General features: G+C 47.8%; 1 protein-coding gene across 1 annotated transcript in view; it reads left to right on the top strand.

Moving 5' to 3' along the window:
• Window positions 1-23,646, top strand: part of gbe1b (glucan (1,4-alpha-), branching enzyme 1b) — a 271,934-nt gene that overhangs the window by 162,608 nt on the left and 85,680 nt on the right. The window contains exon 12 of the mRNA XM_041876741.2: window positions 1,376-1,547. Coding sequence (XP_041732675.2) covers window positions 1,376-1,547 — 172 coding nt within the window. The remainder of the gene's footprint in view (window positions 1-1,375; window positions 1,548-23,646) is intronic.

Below are 23,646 nucleotides of genomic sequence, written 5' to 3'. Positions count from 1 at the left end.
TGACTGGCCTGCACAGAGCCCTGACCTCAACCCCATCGAAAACCTTTGGGATGAATTGGAACGCCGACTACGAGCCAGGCCTAATCGCCCAACATCAGTGCCCGACCTCACTAATACTCTTGTGGCTGAATGGAAGCCAATCCCCGCTGCAATGTTCCAACATCTAGTGGAAAGCCTTCCCAGAAGAGTGGAGGCTGTTATAGCAGAAAAGGGGGGACCAACTCCACATTAATGCCCATAATTTTGGAATGAGATGTTCATGTCTCTCACTCTCTCTACATCTCGCTCAATTCAATTCAAAGGGCTTTATTGGCATGGGAACATATGTTTACATTTCCAAAGCAAGTGAAGTAGATAATAAACAATATAAAATTAACAGTAAACATTACACTCAGAAGTTCCAAAGGAATGGAGACATTTCAAATGTCATATTATGTCTATATACAGTGTTGTAACAATGTGCAAATAGTTAAAGTACAAAAGGGAAATAAATAAATATAAATATGGGTTGTCTTGCTATATTGTCTTGCTGCTGTGATATTTCACCCAATAGATATGGGAGTTTATCAAACTTTGATTTGTTTTGAATTCTTTGTGGGTCTGTGTAATCTGAGGGAAATATGTGTCTCTAATATGGTCAAACATTTGGCAGGAAGTTAGGAAGTGCAGCTCAGTTTCCACCTCCATTGTGTGGGCAGTGTGCACATAGCCTGTCTTCTCTTGAGAGCCAGGTCTGCCTTGTTAGACCTTTCTCAATAGCAAGGCTATGCTCACTGAGTCTGTACGTAGTCAAAGATTTCCTTAATTTTGGGTCAGTCACAGTGGTCAGGTATTCTGCCACTGTGTACTCCCTGTTTAGGGCCAAAAAGCATTCTAGTTTGCTCTGTTTTTTTGTTAATTCTTTCCAACGTGTCAAGTAATTATCTTTATTTATTTTCTACATCTCTCTCTCTCTACATCTACATCTCTCTCTACATCTCTCTCTACATCTCTATCTCTCTGCATCTATCTCTCTCTCTCTACATCTCTCTCGCTCTCTCTACATCTCTCTCTACATCTCTCTCTCTCTTTACACCTCTCTCTACCCCTCTCTCTCTCTCTACATCTCTCTACATGTCTCTCTCTACATCTCTCTCTTTCTACATCTCTCTCTACGTCTCTCTCTATGTCTCTACAACTCTCAATCTCTACATCTCTCTCTTTATCTCTCTCTTCACATCTCTCTCTACATCTCTCTCTCTCTCGCTCTCTCTACATCTCTCACTCTCTCTACATCTCTCTCTCGCTCTCTCTACATCTCCCACTCTCTCTACATCTATCTCTCTCTATATATATATATATATATATATATGTATATATATATCACTCTCGCTAGTCTCTGGTAGGTGATAAGTCCTTGGCATTCTGGCTGATGGATAAAGAGATGTACACCAACATGAGTTCCCTGATCCCCATGACGCCCGTCATCGACCGAGGCATCCAGCTCCATAAGATGATCCGCCTCCTCACACACGCTCTGGGGGGAGAGGGCTACCTCAACTTCATGGGTGAGTTGGGGGGGAGAGGGCTACCTAAACCTCATGCGTGAGTTGGGGGAAGAGGGGTACCTCAACTTCATGAGTGAGTTGGGGTGAGAGGGGTACCTCAACTTCACAAGTGAGTTGGGGGAGAGGGGTACCTCAACTTCATGGGTGAGTTGGGGGGAGAGGGGTACCTCAACTTCACGGGTGAGTTGGGGGAGAGGGGTACCTCAACTTCATGGGTGAGTCGGGGGGAGAGGGGTACCTCATCTTCATGGGTGAGTCGGGGGGAGAGGGCTACCTCAACTTCATGGGTGAGTTGGGGGGAAAGGGTGTGGCTGTGTTGGTGGGAGAGGGGTACCCCAACTTCATGGGTGAGTAGGGGGGAAGGGTGTAAAAGAAGGCTACCTCTCTAACTTCATGTATGTGTCGCAATGGAAACCGATGCAGATCCAGAGACGACAACTCATGAGAAAAGTGTTCATGTTAGACCAATCAGAAGATCGTTCAGTTGGACCAATCAGAAGAGCGTTCAGATGGACCAATCAGAAGATCGTTCAGTTGGACCAATCAGAAGAGTGTTAAGTTGGACCAATCAGAAGAGTGTTCAGTTGGACCAATCAGAAGAGTGTTCAGTTGGACCAATCAGAAGAGTGTTCAGTTGGACCAATCAGAAGAGTGTGCAGTTAGACCAATCAGAAGAGTGTGCAGTTAGACCAATCAGAAGAGTGTGCAGTTAGACCAATCAGAAGAGTGTGCAGTTAGACCAGTTTTATTAAGATGATAGTAAGGATTCATTGACATTTGAAACAACATTTGGCCTTATTCACAATTTTATAACGTATTTTCTCTGACAGCAAAATAGGTAATGTAGCATGGCCGATAGCGGAAACACATTGATAGACAAATAACATTATTATTGTTATTATTATTATTACGTTTATTTGAACAGGGACAATGTACAACAAAAAATACGTCTCAGTACACTTGAGAAAAAATATGTTGTACCAGATTTAGACAACTAATTTCCGTCTGCAGTCCCCGGGCAGGTGAACATGTAAACAGACAACATACAAACATTAACACAATGGAATGGAATAAAATAAATAATCTGAGCCAATAAAACAAACAAAAACAAACAGCAACAACAAAGGTTCTGATGTTCTTTAACCTGTGTTCACTGTGTGTAAAAACACTGACACTAGCCACACATTATAATGTAACCCTATAGACTGCTCCACCCTATAGACTGCTCCCCACTATAGACTGCTCCACCCTATAGACTGCTCCACCCTATAGACTGCTCCACCCTATAGACTGCTCCCCACTATAGACTGCTCCACCCTATAGACTGCTCCCCACTATGTAACCCTATAGACTGCTCCCCACTATAGACTGCTCCACCCTATAGACTGTTCCCCACTATAGACTGCTCCACCCTATAGACTGCTCCCCACTATGTAACCCTATAGACTGCTCCCCACTATAGACTACTCCACCCTATAGACTGCTCCCAACGATGTAACCCTATAGACTGCTCCCCACTATGTAACCCTATAGACTGCTCCACCCTATGTAACCCTATAGACTGCTCCACCCTATGTAACCCTATAGACTGCTCCACCCTATAGACTGCTCCACCCTATAGACTGCTCCACCCTATGTAACCCTATAGACTGCTACACCCTGTAGACCTCTCCCCACTATGTGACCCTATAGACTGCTCCCCCAGTATGTAACCCTGTAGACTGCTCCCCAATATGTAACCCTATAGACTGCTCCCCAGTATGTAACCCTGTAGACTGCTCCACCCTATGTAACCCTGTAGACTGCTCCCCCAGTATGTAACCCTATAGCCTGCTCCCCAGTATGTAACCCTATAGACTGCTCCACCCTATAGACTGCTCCCCCAGTATGTAACCCTATAGACTGCTCCCCCAGTATGTAACCCTATAGACTGCTCCCCAGTATGTAACCCTATAGACTGCTCCACCCTATAGACTGCTCCCCCAGTATGTAACCCTATAGACTGCTCCCCAGTATGTAACCATATAGACTGCTCCCCACTATGTGACCCTATAGACTGCTCCACCCTATAGACTGCTCCCCACTATGTGACCCTATAGACTGCTCCCCACTATGTGACCCTATAGACTGCTCCCCAGTATGTGACCCTATAGACTGCTCCCCAGTATGTAACCCTATAGACTGCTCCCCACTATAGACTGCTCCACCCTGTAGACTGCTCCCCACTATGTAACCCTATAGACTGCTCCCCACTATGTAACCCTATAGACTGCTCCCCACTATAGACTACTCCACCCTATAGACTGCTCCCCACTATGTAACCCTATAGACTGCTCCCCACTATGTAACCCTATAGACTGCTCCACCCTATGTAACCCTATAGACTGCTACACCCTGTAGACCTCTCCCCACTATGTGACCCTATAGACTGCTCCCCCAGTATGTAACCCTGTAGACTGCTCCCCAGTATGTAACCCTATAGACTGCTCCCCCAGTATGTAACCCTATAGTCTGCTCCCCCAGTATGTAACCCTATAGTCTGCTCCCCAGTATGTGACCCTATAGACTGCTCCACCCTATGTAACCCTATAGACTGCTCCCCAGTTTGTGACCCTATAGACTGCTCCCCAGTATGTAACCCTATAGACTGCTCCCCCAGTATGTGACCCTATATACTGCTCCCCCAGTATGTGACCCTATAGACTGCTCCCCCAGTATGTGACCCTATAGACTGCTCCACCCTATAGACTAATCCCCAGTATGTAACCCTATAGACTGCTCCCCAGTATGTAACCCTATAGACTGCTCCACCCTATAGACTGCTCCCCCAGTATGTAACCATATAGACTGCTCCACCCTGTAGACTGCTCCCCCAGTATGTAACCCTATAGACTGCTCCACCCTATAGACTGCTCCCCCAGTATGTAACCCTATAGACTGCTCCCCAGTATGTAACCCTATAGACTGCTCCACCCTATAGACTGCTCCCCACTATGTGACCCTATAGACTTCCCCCCAATATGTAACCATATAGACTGCTCCCCAGTATGTAACCCTATAGACTGCTCCACCCTATAGACTGCTCCCCACTATGTGACCCTATAGACTGCTCCCCCAGTATGTAACCCTGTAGACTGCTCCACCCTATACACTGCTCCCCACTATGTAACCCTATAGACTGCTCCACCCTATAGACTGCTCCCCCAGTATGTAACCCTGTAGACTGCTCCCCCAGTATGTAACCCTGTAGACTGCTCCCCCAGTATGTAACCCTATAGACTGCTCCCCAGTATGTAACCCTGTAGACTGCTCCATACACTGCTCCCCACTATGTAACCCTATAGACTGCTCCCCCAGTATGTAACCCTGTAGACTGCTCCCCCAGTATGTAACCCTGTAGACTGCTCCCCCAGTATATAACCCTGTAGACTGCTCCCCACTATGTAACCCTATAGATTGCTCCCCAGTATGTGACCCTATAGACTGGTCCCCACTATGTAACCCTATAGACTGCTCCCCAGTATGTAACCCTATAGACTGCTCCCCCAGTATGTAACCCTATAGACTGCTCCCCAGTATGTAACCCTGTAGACTGCTCCCCAGTATGTAACCCTGTAGACTGCTCCCCCAGTATGTGACCATATAGACTGCTCCCCAGTATGTAACCCTATAGACTGCTCCACCCTATAGACTGCTCCCCACTATGTGACCCTATAGACTGCTCCCCCAGTATGTAACCCTATAGACTGCTCCCCAGTATGTAACCCTGTAGACTGCTCCACCCTATATACTGCTCCCCACTATGTAACCCTATAGACTGCTCCACCCTATAGACTGCTCCCCCAGTATGTAACCCTATAGACTGCTCCCCCAGTATGTAACCCTGTAGACTTCTCCCCACTATGTAACCCTATAGACTGCTCCACCCTATGTAACCCTATAGACTGCTCCCCCAGTATGTAACCCTGTAGACTGCTCCCCCAGTATGTAACCCTATAGACTGCTCCACCCTATGTAACCCTGTAGACTGCTCCCCCAGTATGTAACCCTGTAGACTGCTCCCCCAGTATGTAACCCTGTAGACTGCTCCCCCAGTATGTAACCCTGTAGACTGCTCCCCATTATGTAACCCTATAGACTGCTCCCCAGTATGTAACCCTATAGACTGCTCCCCCAGTATGTAACCCTATAGACTGCTCCCCAGTATGTAACCCTATAGACTGCTCCCCCAGTATGTAACCCTTTAGACTGCTCCCCCAGTATGTAACCCTATAGACTGCTCCCCAGTATGTAACCCTATAGACTGGTCCCCGCTATGTAACCCTATAGACTGCTCCCCAGTATGTAACCCTATAGACTGCTCCCACTATGTAACCCTATAGACTGCTCCCCAGTATGTAACCCTTTAGACTGCTCCCCCAGTATGTAACCCTATAGACTGCTCCCCAGTATGTAACCCTATAGACTGGTCCCCGCTATGTAACCCTATAGACTGGTCCCCAGTATGTAACCCTATAGACTGGTCCCCGCTATGTAACCTATAGACTGCTCCCCCAGTATGTGACCCTATAGACTGCTCCACCCTATAGACTGCTCCCCAGTATGTAACCCTATAGACTGCTCCCCCAGTATGTAACCCTATAGACTGGTCCCCAGTATGTAACCCTATAGACTGCTCCACCCTATAGACTGCTCCCCAGTATGTAACCCTGTAGACTGCTCCCCACTATGTAACCCTATAGACTGCTCCCCAGTATGTGACCCTATAGACTGGTCCCCAGTATGTAACCCTATAGACTGTTCCCCAGTATGTGACCCTATAGACTGCTCCACCCTATAGACTAATCCCCAGTATGTAACCCTATAGACTGGTTCCCCAGTATGTAACCCTATAGACTGCTCCACCCTATAGACTGCTCCCCCAGTATGTAACCCTGTAGACTGCTCCACCCACTATGTAACCCTATAGACTGCTCCACCCTATAGACTGCTCCCCAGTATGTGACCCTATAGACTGCTCCCCCAGTATGTAACCCTATAGACTGCCCCAGGATGTAACCCTATAGACTGGTCCCCAGTATGTAACCCTATAGACTGCTCCCCCAGTATGTAACCCTATAGACTGCTCCCCCAGTATGTAACCCTATAGACTGGTCCCCACTATGTAACCCTATAGACTGCTCCCCCAGTATGTGACCCTGTAGACTGCTCCCCCAGTATGTGACCCTATAGACTGCTCCACCCTATAGACTGCTCCCCAGTATGTAACCCTATAGACTGGTCCCCCAGTATGTAACCCTATAGACTACTCCACCCTATAGACTACTCCCCCAGTATGTAACCCTGTAGACTTCTCCCCCAGTATGTGACCCTATAGACTGCTCCACCCTATAGACTACTCCCCCAGTATGTAACCCTGTAGACTGGTCCCCGCTATGTAACCCTATAGACTGGTCCCCAGTATGTAACCCTATAGACTGGTCCCCGCTATGTAACCCTATAGACTGCTCCCCAGTATGTAACCCTATAGACTGGTCCCCGCTATGTAACCCTATAGACTGCTCCCCAGTATGTAACCCTATAGACTGGTCCCCGCTATGTAACCCTATAGACTGGTCCCCAGTATGTAACCCTATAGACTGGTCCCCGCTATGTAACCATATAGACTGCTCCCCCAGTATGTGACCCTATAGACTGCTCCACCCTATAGACTGCTCCCCAGTATGTAACCCTGTAGACTGCTCCCCCAGTATGTAACCCTATAGACTGGTCCCCCAGTATGTAACCCTATAGACTGCTCCACCCTATAGACTGCTCCCCCAGTATGTAACCCTGTAGACTGCTCCCCACTATGTAACCCTATAGACTGCTCCCCAGTATGTAACCCTATAGACTGGTCCCCCAGTATGTAACCCTATAGACTGTTCCCCAGTATGTAACCCTATAGACTGCTCCACCATATAGACTAATCCCCAGTATGTAACCCTATAGACTGGTTCCCCAGTATGTAACCCTATAGACTGCTCCACCCTATAGACTGCTCCCCCAGTATGTAACCCTGTAGACTGCTCCCCCAATATGTAACCCTATAGACTGCTCCACCCTATAGACTGCTCCCCCAGTATGTGACCCTATAGACTGCTCCCCCAGTATGTAACCCTATAGACTGTTCCCCAGGATGTAACCCTATAGACTGGTCCCCCAGTATGTAACCCTATAGACTGCTCCCCCAGTATGTAACCCTATAGACTGCTCCCCCAGTATGTAACCCTATAGACTGGTCCCCACTATGTAACCCTATAGACTGCTCCCCCAGTATGTGACCCTGTAGACTGCTCCCCCAGTATGTGACCCTATAGACTGCTCCACCCTATAGACTGCTCCCCAGTATGTAACCCTATAGACTGGTCCCCCAGTATGTAACCCTATAGACTACTCCACCCTATAGACTACTCCCCCAGTATGTAACCCTGTAGACTTCTCCCCCAGTATGTGACCCTATAGACTGCTCCACCCTATAGACTACTCCCCCAGTATGTAACCCTGTAGACTTCTCCCCACTATGTAACCCTATAGACTGCTCCACCCTATAGACTGCTCCACCCTATGTAACCCTGTAGACTGCTCCCCCAGTATGTAACCCTGTAGACTGCTCCCCCAGTATGTAACCCTGTAGACTGCTCCCCATTATGTAACCCTATAGACTGCTCCCCAGTATGTAACCCTATAGACTGCTCCCCCAGTATGTAACCCTATAGACTGCTCCCCAGTATGTAACCCTATAGACTGCTCCCCCAGTATGTAACCCTATAGACTGCTCCCCCAGTATGTAACCCTATAGACTGCTCCCCCAGTATGTAACCCTATAGACTGGTCCCCGCTATGTAACCCTATAGACTGGTCCCCAGTATGTAACCCTATAGACTGGTCCCCGCTATGTAACCCTATAGACTGCTCCCCAGTATGTAACCCTATAGACTGGTCCCCGCTATGTAACCCTATAGACTGGTCCCCAGTATGTAACCCTATAGACTGGTCCCCGCTATGTAACCCTGTAGACTGCTCCCCCAGTATGTGACCCTATAGACTGCTCCACCCTATAGACTGCTCCCCAGTATGTAACCCTGTAGACTGCTCCCCCAGTATGTAACCCTATAGACTGGTCCCCCAGTATGTAACCCTATAGACTGCTCCACCCTATAGACTGCTCCCCCAGTATGTAACCCTGTAGACTGCTCCCCACTATGTAACCCTATAGACTGCTCCCCAGTATGTAACCCTATAGACTGGTCCCCCAGTATGTAACCCTATAGACTGTTCCCCAGATGCAACCCTAAGACTGCTCCACCATATAGACTAATCCCCAGTATGTAACCCTATAGACTGGTTCCCCAGTATGTAACCCTATAGACTGCTCCACCCTATAGACTGCTCCCCCAGTATGTAACCCTGTAGACTGCTCCCCCAATATGTAACCCTATAGACTGCTCCACCCTATAGACTGCTCCCCCAGTATGTGACCCTATAGACTGCTCCCCCAGTATGTAACCCTATAGACTGTTCCCCAGGATGTAACCCTATAGACTGGTCCCCCAGTATGTAACCCTATAGACTGCTCCCCCAGTATGTAACCCTATAGACTGCTCCCCCAGTATGTAACCCTATAGACTGGTCCCCACTATGTAACCCTATAGACTGCTCCCCCAGTATGTGACCCTGTAGACTGCTCCCCAGTATGTAACCCTGTAGACTGCTCCCCCAGTATGTGACCCTATAGACTGCTCCACCCTATAGACTGCTCCCCAGTATGTAACCCTATAGACTGGTCCCCCAGTATGTAACCCTATAGACTACTCCACCCTATAGACTGCTCCCCCAGTATGTAACCCTGTAGACTGCTCCCCACTATGTAACCCTATAGACTGCTCCCCAGTATGTAACCCTATAGACTGGTCCCCCAGTATGTAACCCTATAGACTGTTCCCCAGTATGTAACCCTATAGACTGCTCCACCATATAGACTAATCCCCAGTATGTAACCCTATAGACTGGTTCCCCAGTATGTAACCCTATAGACTGCTCCACCCTATAGACTGCTCCCCCAGTATGTAACCCTGTAGACTGCTCCCCCAATATGTAACCCTATAGACTGCTCCACCCTATTGACTGGTCCCCCGATATGTAACCCTATAGACTGCTCCCCAGTATGTAACCCTATAGACTGCTCCCCAGTATGTGACCCTATAGACTGCTCCACCCTATGTAACCCTATAGACTGCTCCCCCAGTATGTAACCCTGTAGACTGCTCCCCAGTATGTAACCCTATAGACTGCTCCCCCAGTATGTAACCCTATAGACTGCTCCACCCTATAGACTGTTCCCCAGGATGTAACCCTATAGACTGGTCCCCCAGTATGTAACCCTATAGACTGCTCCCCCAGTTTGTTACCCTGTAGACTGCTCCCCCCGTATGTAACCCTGTAGACTGCTCCCCAGTATGTAACCCTATAGACTGCTCCCCAGTATGTAACCCTATAGACTGCTCCCCACTATAGACTGCTCCCCAGTATGTAACCCTATAGACTGCTCCCCACTATAGACTGCTCCCCAGTATGTGACCCTATAGACTGCTCCCCACTATGTAACCCTATAGACTGCTCCCCAGTATGTAACCCTGTAGACTGCTCCACCCTATAGACTGCTCCACCCTATAGACTGCTCCACCCTATAGACTGCTCCCCAGTATGTAACCCTATAGACTGCTCCCCACTATAGACTGCTCCCCCAGTATGTAACCCTATAGACTGCTCCCCACTATAGACTGCTCCCCAGTATGTAACCCTATAGACTGCTCCACCCTATAGACTGCTCCCCCAGTATGTAACCCTGTAGACTGCTCCCCACTATAGACTGCTCCCCCAGTATGTAACCCTATAGACTGCTCCCCACTATGTAACCCTATAGACTGCTCCACCCTATAGACTGCTCCCCACTATGTAAACCTATAGACTGCTCCCCAGTATGTGACCCTATAGACTGCTCCCCCAGTATGTAACCCTATAGACTGCTCCACCCTATAGACTGCTCCCCCTGTATGTAACCCTGTAGACTGCTCCCCAGTATGTAACCCTATAGACTGCTCCACCCTATAGACTGGTCCCCCAGTATGTAACCCTATAGACTGCTCCACCCTATATACTGCTCCCCCAGTATGTAACCCTATAGACTGCTCCACCCTATAGACTGCTCCCCCAGTATGTAACCCTGTAGACTGCTCCCCAGTATGTAACCCTATAGACTGCTCCACCCTATAGACTGGTCCCCCAGTATGTAAACCTATAGACTGCTCCACCCTATAGACTGGTCCCCCAGTATGTAACCCTATAGACTGCTCCACCCTATAGACTGCTCCACCCTATAGACTGCTCCCCAGTATGTAACCTTATAGACTGCTCCCCCAGTATGTAACCCTATAGACTGCTCCACCCTATAGACTGCTCCCCAGTTTGTAACCCTGTAGACTGCTCCCCCAGTATGTAACCCTATAGACTGCTCCCCAATATGTAACCCTATAGACTGCTCCCCACTATAGACTGCTCCACCCTATTGACTGCTCCCCAGTATGTAACCCTATAGACTGCTCCCCCAGTATGTAACCCTATAGACTGCTCCCCAGTATGTAACCCTATAGACTGCTCCACCCTATAGACTGGTCCCCCAGTATGTAACCCTATAGAATGCTCCACCCTATAGACTGGTCCCCCAGTATGTAACCCTATAGACTGCTCCACCCTATAGACTGCACCACCCTATAGACTGCTCCCCAGTATGTAACCTTATAGACTGCTCCCCCAGTATGTAACCCTATAGACTGCTCCACCCTATAGACTGGTCCCCCAGTATGTAACCCTATAGACTGCTCCACCCTATAGACTGGTCCCCCAGTATGTAACCCTATAGACTGCTCCACCCTATAGACTGCACCACCCTATAGACTGCTCCCCAGTATGTAACCTTATAGACTGCTCCCCCAGTATGTAACCCTATAGACTGCTCCACCCTATAGACTGGTCCCCCAGTATGTAACCCTATAGACTGCTCCACCCTATAGACTGGTCCCCCAGTATGTAACCCTATAGACTGCTCCACCCTATAGACTGCACCACCCTATAGACTGCTCCCCAGTATGTAACCTTATAGACTGCTCCCCCAGTATGTAACCCTATAGACTGCTCCACCCTATAGACTGGTCCCCCAGTATTTAACCCTATAGACTGCTCCACCCTATAGACTGCACCACCCTATAGACTGCTCCCCAGTATGTAACCTTATAGACTGCTCCCCAGTATGTAACCCTATAGACTGCTCCCCCAGTATGTAACCCTGTAGACTGCTCCCCACTATGTAACCCTATAGACTGCTCCCCAGTATGTAACCCTATAGACTGCTCCCCAGTATGTAACCCTATAGACTGCTCCCCAGTATGTAACCCTATAGACTGCTCCCCACTATGTAACCCTATAGACTGCTCCCCACTATGTAACCCTATAGACTGCTCCCCAGTATGTGACCCTATAGACTGGTCCCCACTATGTCACCCTATAGACTGCTCCCCCAGTATGTAACCCTATAGACTGCTCCCCAGTATGTAACCCTATAGACTGCTCCCCAGTATGTAACCCTGTAGACTGCTCCACCCTATGTAACCCTATAGACTGCTCCCCACTATGTAACCCTATAGACTGCTCCCCACTATGTAACCCTATAGACTGCTCCCCAGTATGTGACCCTATAGACTGGTCCCCACTATGTCACCCTATAGACTGCTCCCCCAGTATGTAACCCTATAGACTGCTCCCCAGTATGTAACCCTATAGACTGCTCCCCCAGTATGTCACCCTATAGACTGCTCCCCAGTATGTAACCCTGTAGACTGCTCCACCCTATGTAACCCTATAGACTGCTCCCCACTATGTAACCCTATAGACTGCTCCCCACTATGTAACCCTATAGACTGCTCCCCACTATGTAACCCTATAGACTGCTCCCCACTATGTAACCCTATAGACTGCTCCCCAGTATGTGACCCTATAGACTGCTCCCCACTATGTAACCCTATAGACTGCTCCCCAGTATGTGACCCTATAGACTGCTCCCCACTATGTCACCCTATAGACTGCTCCCCAGTATGTAACCCTATAGACTGCTCCCCAGTATGTGACCCTATAGACTGCTCCCCACTATGTCACCCTATAGACTGCTCCCCCAGTATGTAACCCTATAGACTGCTCCCCACTATGTCACCCTATAGATAGTGTGAATGTCATCAGATCAGATTAAATGCTAACCGTAGCTCTCTACTCTCCAAAAATCTCAGAATATATATTTTTCTCAGTGTGACTCATTGTAGTTTGAAGATAAGCTTTTCATAAGACCAGTTGACATCCGATAACGTTCTCAACCTGCTGGAAGTAATACACTATGACTGCATCCCAAATGACACCCTTTTCCCTATAGGCCCTGGTCAGAAGTAGTGCATTATAAAGGGAATAGGGTGCCCTCTGGAGACGATAATGTAGCTTGGTGATCATGTTGAAACACAGTATTGTAAAAGCCATTTTTTTTTTTTTTTTTTATAATGAAGAAATCATTGACCTCTTCTCCTCATTGGCATCCTGAGGTCTGGTACCATTGTCTGACTGTGTCTGGGCTGGCCGTTAGCCCTTTACACTTGTGGGGATTTACATGTATGGATAGGGCTTCATTGAAAAGTTTCTTATAGAAGAAATATGGAATGCATAACCATGGTAGAAATCTAAAGGGAACCGTCTGAAGATTATGGGAACATTATCAGACTAAAGGTGAGGATACAACAGTTCACCTGACACAAGACTGAATCCAAACTGTTGATTTGATGTGCATTTATCATTTACTGTACTTTTCACCGCATTTGTTGATAAAGAACTCTGAAAATACTCTGGATACATTCAGTAACATGAATTTAAAATTCCTGGAAAATGTGTTGTAGGTGAAACATAAGACAACAAAAGGGTTTCAGTGAGAGGACTAACTGGTGTTTCCAAGTGGCCACTGTCACGACTTCCTCCGAAGCTGCCTCCTCTCCTTGTTCGGGCAGGCTTCGGCGTTCGTCGTCACCGGCCTTCTAGCCAACGCCGCTCCTCATCTCATCATTCCATTTGTTTTGTCTTGTTTATCTCACACACACCTGGTTCATATCCCCCTCATCAGTACCTGTATAAGTGTTCCCTCTGCCCCCCTTGTCTTTGTGTGTGATTGTTTATTGTGGAGGATAGTGAAGCTCGGTGGAGCTCCGTGTATTTTGTATCGCCGGGATATTTTCCCCGTGTTTTGCAATTCAGGGAAACGGATCATCATTTTGGTGCGGATAGAAAGGAGTCATGAGCTCATTCGTGTGTGTGCTGCTGCAAATGATCTTCACTATACAACAAACAAGGCTCATTCTGTTCAGAACAACCCGGGGGTATGATGCCACGCCATCTTGGAAATGTACATCAAACATAGTGATCATAAAACGTTGACGCCGCATACGACATCGAGTCCTCTTCATTTACAGCATTTCTCTCACTCAGTCGACAAAAAAAAATTGGGGGCATCTTCTTGTCACGCATGGTGCTCCAGTTCAGAACTGCTGTCAGTCAAAAACCCAGACAGAGCTGTGAAGCGCAGAGCCTGAACTCTGACCTCAGGTATAGCGTGTTACTGTACAGCCACTGCATTCCAATTTAGGCTCTTATCAGTGGCCAACCCGTATACAGGTGAGAATGTAAAGGGATACAGGGTCAATCTGGGATTCAAACAACAACAAAGTGGTCACGCTGCCATGTTGTTGGAGAAATGGAACCAATTTCAAATTCATAGACAAAGCTAGGGATGCAGGGACTGAGCATCCATGACATCAACATGAAGCAGTAGCTGGTGATGCTAGCTGTCATTGTCCAAGCCGGGTTGTTTTGGTGTCCAGTGACCACTCTGGCTCTTGTTTTGTCTTCGACTGTGGTCCTATCTTTTACCCTGATTCTCCCTGAAGGATGCACACACGTTCACGCATAAGCCCATAAACCTTCTCCCTTCCCTCCACCTCCTCACCTCATCTCTCCTCTCCTCTCCTCTCCTCTCCTCTCCTCTCCTCTCCTCTGCCCTCCTCTCCTTACACACATGCACATGCCTGTTTATTTTATGAGTCTGTGGTTGTGACTTCCTATCAAGTAGTGAGTTAGTTGAATAGATTAAAGTCAGAGCTCAAAGGCAGGCAGAAGAGGAGCTGGGAGAGACAGAGCAGAACAGTGTGTGGGAGGAGGGAGAGAGAGACTGACTTTTTGTCTAGCTTGCAGACTAAATACTCAACCTATTATCGATGTAGAACGCCAACTAATGGATGAAAGTCCTCTCCTCCTAATTCCTAGTTTACGGTTTGTTGTTTTCAGAAGCAAAGAACACAAACAAAACAAGTAAAACTGATAAAGGTTCATTTGAAACTAAATCCCTGCAGTCGAAAGTAAAACGCCTCCACTATTTACTGTTTTTCTGGGATGAGAAGCTAAGTTGAGGGCATTAAGGCAACAGCATTAGGAAAATACTGAAGCTGGGGGGGAACTAGGTTGAGGGCAACAGCATTAGGAAAATACTGAAGCTGGGGGGGGACTACGTTGAGGGCAACAGCATTGGAAAATACTGAAGCTGGGGGGACTACGTTGAGGGCAACAGCATTAGGAAAATACTGAAGCTGGGGGGACTACGTTGAGGGCAACAGCATTAGGAAAATACTGAAGCTGGGGGAACTAGGTTGAGGGCAACAGCATTAGGAAAATACTGAAGCTGGGGGACTAGGTTGAGGGGCAACAGCATTAGGAAAATACTGAAGCGGGGGGGGACTACGTTGAGGGCAACAGCATTAGGAAAATACTGAAGCTGGGGGGGGACTACGTTGAGGGCAACAGCATTAGGAAAATACTGAAGCTGGGGGGGGACTACGTTGAGGGCAACAGCATTAGGAAAATACTGAAGCTGGGGGGGACTACGTTGAGGGCAACAGCATTAGGGAAAATACTGAAGCTGGGGGGACTACGTTGAGGGCAACAGCATTAGGAAAATACTAAAGCTGGGGGGGACTAGGTTGAGGCAACAGCATTAGGAAAATACTGAAGCTGGGGGGGACTAGGTTGAGGGCAACAGCATTAGGAAAATACTGAAGCTGGGGGGGACTAGGTTGAGGGCAACAGCATTAGGAAAATACTGAAGCTGGGGGGACTAGGTTGAGGGCAACAGCATTAGGAAAATACTAAAGCTGGGGGGGACTAGGTTGGGGCAACAGCATTAGGAAAATACTGAAGCTGGGGGGGACTAGGTTGAGGGCAACAGCATTAGGAAAATACTAAAGCTGGGGGGACTGAGTTGAGGGCAACAGCATTAGGGAAAATACTAAAGCTGGGGGACTAGGTTGAGGGCAACAGCATTATGAAAATACTAAAGCTGGGGGGGACTAGGTTGAGGGCAACAGCATAATGAGAATACTAAAGCTGGGGGGACTAGGTTGAAGGGCAACAGCATAATGAGAATACTAAAGCTGGGGGGGGGGACTAGGTTGAGGGCAACAGCATAATGAGAATACTAAAGCTGGGGGACTAGGTTGAGGGCAACAGCATTATGAAAATACTAAGGCTGGGGGACTAGGTTGAGGGCAACAGCATTAGGAAAAATACTAAAGCTGGGGGGGCGACTAGGTTGAGGGCAACAGCATTATGAAAATACTAAAGCTGGGGGGGACGACTAGGTTGAGGGCAACAGCATTATGAAAATACTAAAGGTGAGGGGGGGGGACTAGGTTGAGGGCAACAGCATTATGAAAATACTAAAGCTGGGGGGGACTAGGTTGAGGGCAACAGCATAATGAAAATACTAAAGCTGGGGGGGACTAGGTTGAGGGCAACAGCATTATGAAAATACTAAAGCTGGGGGGGGGGACTAGGTTGAGGGCAACAGCATTATGAAAATACTAAAGCTGGGGGGGGGGGACTAGGTTGAGGGCAACAGCATTATGAAAATACTAAAGGTGAGGGGGGGGACTAGGTTGAGGGCAACAGCATTAGGAAAATACTGAAGCTGGGGGGAGACTAGGTTGAGGGCAACAGCATTAGGAAAATACTAAAGCTGGGGGGGACTAGGTTGAGGGCAACAGCATTAGGAAAATACTGAAGCTGGGGGGGGACTACGTTGAGGGCAACAGCATTATGAAAATACTAAAGCTGGGGGGGACTAGGTTGAGGGCAACAGCATTAGGAAAATACTGAAGCTGGGGGGGGACTAGGTTGAGGGCAACAGCATTAGGAAAATACTAAAGCTGGGGGGACTAGGTTGAGGGCAACAGCATTATGAAAATACTAAAGCTGGGGGGACTAGGTTGAGGGCAACAGCATTATGAAAATACTAAAGCTGGGGGGGGACTAGGTTGAGGGGCAACAGCATTATGAAAATACTAAAGGTGGGGGACTAGGTTGAGGGCAACAGCATTATGAAAATACTAAAGCTGGGGGGGACTAGGTTGAGGGCAACAGCATTATGAAAATACTAAAGCTGGGGGGACTAGGTTGAGGGCAACAGCATTATGAAAATACTAAAGGTGAGGGGGGGGACTAGGTTGAGGGCAACAGCATTAGGAAAATACTGAAGCTGGGGGGGACTAGGTTGAGGGCAACAGCATTAGGAAAATACTGAAGCTGGGGGGACTAGGTTGAGGGCAACAGCATTAGGAAAATACTGAAGCTGGGGGACTACGTTGAGGGCAACAGCATTATGAAAATACTAAAGCTGGGGGGACTAGGTTGAGGGCAACAGCATTAGGAAAATACTGAAGCTGGGGGGGGGGACTAGGTTGAGGGCAACAGCATTAGGAAAATACTAAAGCTGGGGGGGACTAGGTTGAGGGCAACAGCATTAGGAAAATACTAAAGCTGGGGGGGGACTAGGTTGAGGGCAACAGCATTATGAAAATACTAAAGCTGGGGGGGGACTAGGTTGAGGGCAACAGCATAATGAGAATACTAAAGCTGGGGGGGGGGACTAGGTTGAGGGCAACAGCATAATGAGAATACTAAAGCTGGGGGACTGGTTGAGGGCAACAGCATAATGAGAATACTAAAGCTGGGGGACTAGGTTGAGGGCAACAGCATTATGAAAATACTAAAGCTGGGGGGGACTAGGTTGAGGGCAACAGCATTAGGAAAATACTAAAGCTGGGGGGGACGACTAGGTTGAGGGCAACAGCATTATGAAAATACTAAAGCTGGGGGGACTGGGTTGAGGGCAACAGCATTATGAAATACTAAAGCTGGGGGGGACTAGGTTGAGGGCAACAGCATTATGAAAATACTAAAGCTGGGGGGACTAGGTTGAGGGCAACAGCATTATGAAAATACTAAAGCTGGGGGGGACTAGGTTGAGGGCAACAGCATTAGGAAAATACTAAAGCTGGGGGGGACTAGGTTGAGGGCAACAGCATTATGAAAATACTAAAGCTGGGGGGACTAGGTTGAGGGCAACAGCATTATGAAAATACTAAAGCTGGGGCGGGGGGACTAGGTTGAGGGCAACAGCATTATGAAAATACTAAAGCTGGGGGGACTAGGTTGAGGGCAACAGCATTATGAAAATACTAAAGCTGGGGGGGACTAGGTTGAGGGCAACAGCATTGTGAAAATACTAAAGCTGGGGGGGGGGGGGACTAGGTTGAGGGGCAACAGCATTATGAAAATACTAAAACTGGGGGGACTAGGTTGAGGGCAACAGCATTATGAAAATACTAAAGCTGGGGGGACTAGGTTGAGGGGCAACAGCATTATGAAAATACTAAAGGTGAGGGGGGGACTAGGTTGAGGGCAACAGCATTATGAAAATACTAAAGGTGAGGGGGGACTAGGTTGAGGGCAACAGCATTATGAAAATACTAAAGCTGGGGGGGACTAGGTTGAGGGCAACAGCATTATGAAAATACTAAAGCTGGGGGACTAGGTTGAGGGCAACAGCATTATGAAAATACTAAAGCTGGGGGGACTGACTAGGTTGAGGGCAACAGCATTATGAAAATACTAAAGGTGAGGGGGGGGGACTAGGTTGAGGGCAACAGCATTATGAAAATACTAAAGCTGGGGGGACTAGGTTGAGGGCAACAGCATAATGAAAATACTAAAGCTGGGGGGGGGGGGACTAGGTTGAGGGCAACAGCATTATGAAAATACTAAAGCTGGGGGGGGGGGACTAGGTTGAGGGCAACAGCATTATGAAAATACTAAAGCTGGGGGGGACTAGGTTGAGGGCAACAGCATTATGAAAATACTAAAGGTGAGGGGGGGACTAGGTTGAGGGCAACAGCATTATGAAAATACTAAAGCTGGGGGGGGGACTAGGTTGAGGGCAACAGCATTAGGAAAATACTAAAGATGGGGGGACTAGGTTGAGGGCAACAGCATTAGGAAAATACTAAAGATGGGGGGGCGGGAGTCCAGTAAATAGAAGATGACATGCCGTGTCAATGGATGAATGGGCCAGAGTCATTAAGCCAGTGCTGAGCAAGAAGAAATTGTTTGAGCAAGCAAATCAATTTGAGCTGCTACCTAGCCGTGAGAAGCTCATCTATTTACACATGGGCAACAGCAAACAGCAACGTGCTGCGAGGGAGGGAGAGAGAATTGGGAGGGAGATAGAGTCGGGAAGGAGAGAGAGAGGGAAGGAGGGGGAGAGAGTCGGGAGGGAGAGAGAGAGAGAGTTGGGAGGGACAGAGAGGGAAGGAGGGGGAGAGAGGGAAGGAGGGAGAGAGAGACAGTTGGGAGGAGGGAGAGAGGGAAGGAGGGGGAGAGAGTTGGAAGGAGAGGGCGAGAGAGAGAGGGAAGGAGGGGGAGAGAGTTGGGAGGGAGAGAGAGGGAGAGAGAGAGGGAAGGAGGGGGAGAGAGCATCAGTGTTGCCAGGCGTAAAGAGAGAAAAAGAAAGAGATGGATACTGTAAAGGTGGTAAGAGTGTCATTGACATAAAGGCAGGTAGCAGTGAGGGTAAAATGCGTTACCGAGGTGAACGGCATGACGGTAATGAAACGCCTCAGTGGGTCACATCGTCAGGAGGACAGACAGAGGCTGCAGCGTCCCAAATGGCACCCTATTCCATTGATAGTGCACTACTTTTGGCCAGACCCCATAGGGATGTGGTCTAAAGAGGTGCACTATGTAGGGAATAGGGTGCCATTTGGGACGCAGCAGAGAATGGAAGCCCTCGTCACTCCCTCCCTGACTTTCAGACCTTGCAGCAGATGACCTTGCAGCAGATGACCTTGCAGCAGATGACCTTGCAGCAGATGACCTTGCAGCTTCACCGTTGCTTAAGGGTTGAATGTTAATGTTTACTCATCCAACCCGAGTATTCTCTCTCTCTCTCTCTCTCTCTCTCTCTCTCCATATCTGGTCAAAAGTAGTGCACTATATAGGGAATAGGTACAAATTCAGCCAATTCTGCACCAGACCAACTCCCTCAGCCCTCGATCATTACTATTTTTCTCATCCTTGTTTCCTGTTCTCCCGTTTCTATGCTTCGCTGTGGTGATCTGTGGTCAGATTGAGGGTCAAGTACACAATGTTACAACGAAAATGAATCTACAGTACACAATTCATCATTAGTACAACGTCTGTCGTGTTTTTCACCGTGTGTTTAAAACCCTCCCTGACCCAGTAGTTTCCTCTATTGAGCCGTGTGTCAGAATCACTCCCATTGATTCACACACGGGCTTCAGCTCAGCCAGCTAATTACTGTTGACCTTCTCTCCTCTGCTGAAGGAGGAGGAGAGAAGCCGAGAGGACAGGAGAGGAGCGGTAGATGCCAGCCAAGGCAAGCTGCCTGACATAATCTTGTGTAAACCCATTGCCTTCTCCATCCTCACTGAGGGAGGCTGAATGGAAGAGCTGGCAAAGAGTCACCCTCCTTTCCTCTCCTCCTTTCCTCCCCCCCCCCCTACCTCTGTCCATCCTCACTGAGGGAGGGTGAATGGAAGAGCTGGCAAAGTAGAGAATCTCTGGAAGACATTCAACAATGTCATGTTGAGATGGAGCTAACACCAGAAAACAATGTCATGTTGAGATGGAGCTAACACCAGAAAACAATGTCATGTTGAGATGGAGCTAACACCAGAAAACAATGTCATGTTGAGATGGAGCTAACACCAGAAAACAATGTCATGTTGAGATGGAGCTAACACCAGAAAACAATGTCATGTTGAGATGGAGCTAACACCAGAAAACAATGTCATGTTGAGATGGAGCTAACACCAGAAAACCACTGATGTTTTGTTTTTTCAATTTTGAAATTCTCAGTCTGGAAGCTATCCAGGGTAACAAATGGTTGCCAATAGAAACAGGTGAAAGTGGTCTTCAGGGGGGTGGGCAAATAGTAAAAGCATTAGCAAAAAAATGTAATATTCTTTTTTATTTTTGCAAGCACTGTGGCTTAAAAAAAAACGTATTCAAGTCCTAGTTAATGCATGATTCCTCTTGAGATCAGAGGAGGTTTCAGTGAAAACAAACAGCTTCCCCCAACACAGAGAGTGGGAGAGGGCTAGTCAGCCTCCAGAGACACTTCATCGATTTAAATACATTTTGAAGTAGTGCCAGGTAGTTGATGAAACTGTGGTCGAAACAGAAACTGTCCTTGTTTTATCAGGGGTTATGTCAGTAGAATCAGCCTATGCAGTGGTATAGTTACTTACTATTCAAAACAGTCCTTGGGAGTCTGTTAGTGGTTTATTTGTTTTAATTTGTGTAGCACTGTGTGCTTGTCCTACAAATATTACGTACTGTTCTCATCCACAGTATACTGTTTTCAACAGGCGTAGTTCTTTCATCAGTTTTACAGAGGTACGTTGGGAAACTTTATAGCTGACTTCTAAATCGTTCCTTAGCACCTAGGCATTCCTATAGGTCTTAGATTATTGGATATTAGCCCCTGTCAAAGGTAGTTTACTACGTAGGGAACAGGGGTGCCAATTGGGGGCGTAGCCAGACCACATAGAACTGGTGATTTTAAGCTTCATGGGGAGGGTGGAGAGAGGGAGAGAGGGAGATGACGGAGAGAGGGAGGTGACGGAGAGAGGGAGATGACGGAGAGAGGGAGGTGACGGAGAGAGGGAGGTGACGGAGAGAGGGAGGTGACGGAGAGAGGGAGGTGACGGAGAGAGGGAGGTGACGGAGAGAGGGAGGTGACGGAGAGACGGAGGTGACGGAGAGAGGGAGGTGACGGAGAGAGGGAGGTGACGGAGAGAGGGAGGTGACAGAGAGAGGGAGGTGACGGAGAGAGGAAAGTGACGGAGAGAGGGAGGTGACGGAGAGAGGGAGGTGACGGAGAGAGGGAGGTGACGGAGAGAGGGAGGTGACGGAGAGAGGGAGGTGACGGAGAGAGGGAGGTGATGGAGAGACGGAGGTGACGGAGACCGACAGACTGAGTAGAACAATATGACCTTGTAAGAGGGACGTCTGAGTTTGTTTAGAGTTTTAATAGAATTAGCAGGGGTTCTAGAATCCCATGGTCTCCTCCACTTCCTGGCAGTGTGATTCATTCCTGATAATAATAATATGCCATTTAGCAGACGCTTTTATCCAAAGCGACTTACAGTCATGTGTGCGCATACATTTTTACGTATGGGTGGTCCCGGGGATCGAACCCACTATCTTGGCGTTACAAGCGCCATGCTCTACCAATTGAGCTACAGACGAGTCAGCTGGTGTTTCTGTTTGGTTGTTTGTGACTGGAAGGAGAGAAATGCCTTAAGTCACTCAACTTTATTATGTTGTTCATTGCAGAACTCTATTTTTCCATTTCTCTTTCCCTGAGCTTCCTCTCTCTATACTTCATTATTATGGCAATCAATGTCTGCATGCAGGACGGTTTGACACAAGTTGGAGTAGATTAAGGTTTCCTCTATTATATCTGACTATGATTCTCTGTTCATGTTGTATTGTTTCAGTGGAGCTCTTTGTGATGTTCTGTCATAATCAGTGTTGGGGGTAAAGCATTACAAAGTAGCGTGTTAAAGTAATAATATTGCAGTTACTGATCAAAGATAGGGCATCGTTACTTCCTTGCTTTTCCTGTCATTCCCTTCCTATTACAGTTATTGATCCAAAGAAATATCTGTGTTGATATTATTCCCTCTGCTCAATGTAAAAAAAAATAAAAAATCCCCCCGCCCCAGATTCTAATAGTTTTCGTCCTGAGTCTGACGTCCTCTCACCAACTTCCTGTTTACACACACTTACTACTACTACATTGAGTTTATCAGCGTGGAAGTACTCCCATTACTTTGATCTGGTAGGACAACATGACCAGAATATAACTGGAACATGTAAACGGTCCAGGAGAGAAGCACTTCTTCATCGCTCCACTGCTAGAAACACAACTTCCAGTCTCTTGAAGTATCTGCAACACGCCAAGACAAAACTGGTAACGACAGACCCTCGAGGCCTGACCACTGCTCTAGATGACTGTAGGCCTCATCCTGAACACTGTAGATGACTGTAGGCCTACCTCATCCTGAACACTGTAGATGTCCTACCTCATCCTGAACACTGTAGATGGGCCTACCTCATCCTGAACACTGTAGATGTCCTACCTCATCCTGAACACTGTAGAGGGCCTACCTCATCCTGAACACTGTAGATGGGCCTACCTCATCCTGAACACTGTAGATGGGCCTACCTCATCCTGAACATTAGATGGGCCTACCTCATCCTGAACACTGTAGATGGGCCTACCTCATCCTGAACACTGTAGATGGGCCTACCTCATCCTGAACACTGTAGATGTCCTACCTCATCCTGAACACTGTAGATGTCCTACCTCATCCTGAACACTGTAGATGTCCTACCTCATCCTGAACACTGTAGATGGGCCTACCTCATCCTGAACACTGTAGATGTCCTACCTCATCCTGAACACTGTAGATGGGCCTACCTCATCCTGAACACTGTAGATGTCCTACCTCATCCTGAACACTAGATGGGCCTACCTCATCCTGAACACTGTAGATGT

Source organism: Coregonus clupeaformis, chromosome 5, assembly GCF_020615455.1.
Source record: "Coregonus clupeaformis isolate EN_2021a chromosome 5, ASM2061545v1, whole genome shotgun sequence".
Classification (NCBI taxonomy): Eukaryota; Metazoa; Chordata; class Actinopteri; order Salmoniformes; family Salmonidae; genus Coregonus; species Coregonus clupeaformis.
The sequence above is the reverse complement of the archived record's forward strand: the minus strand, read 5'-3'. Positions and strand labels throughout refer to the sequence as shown.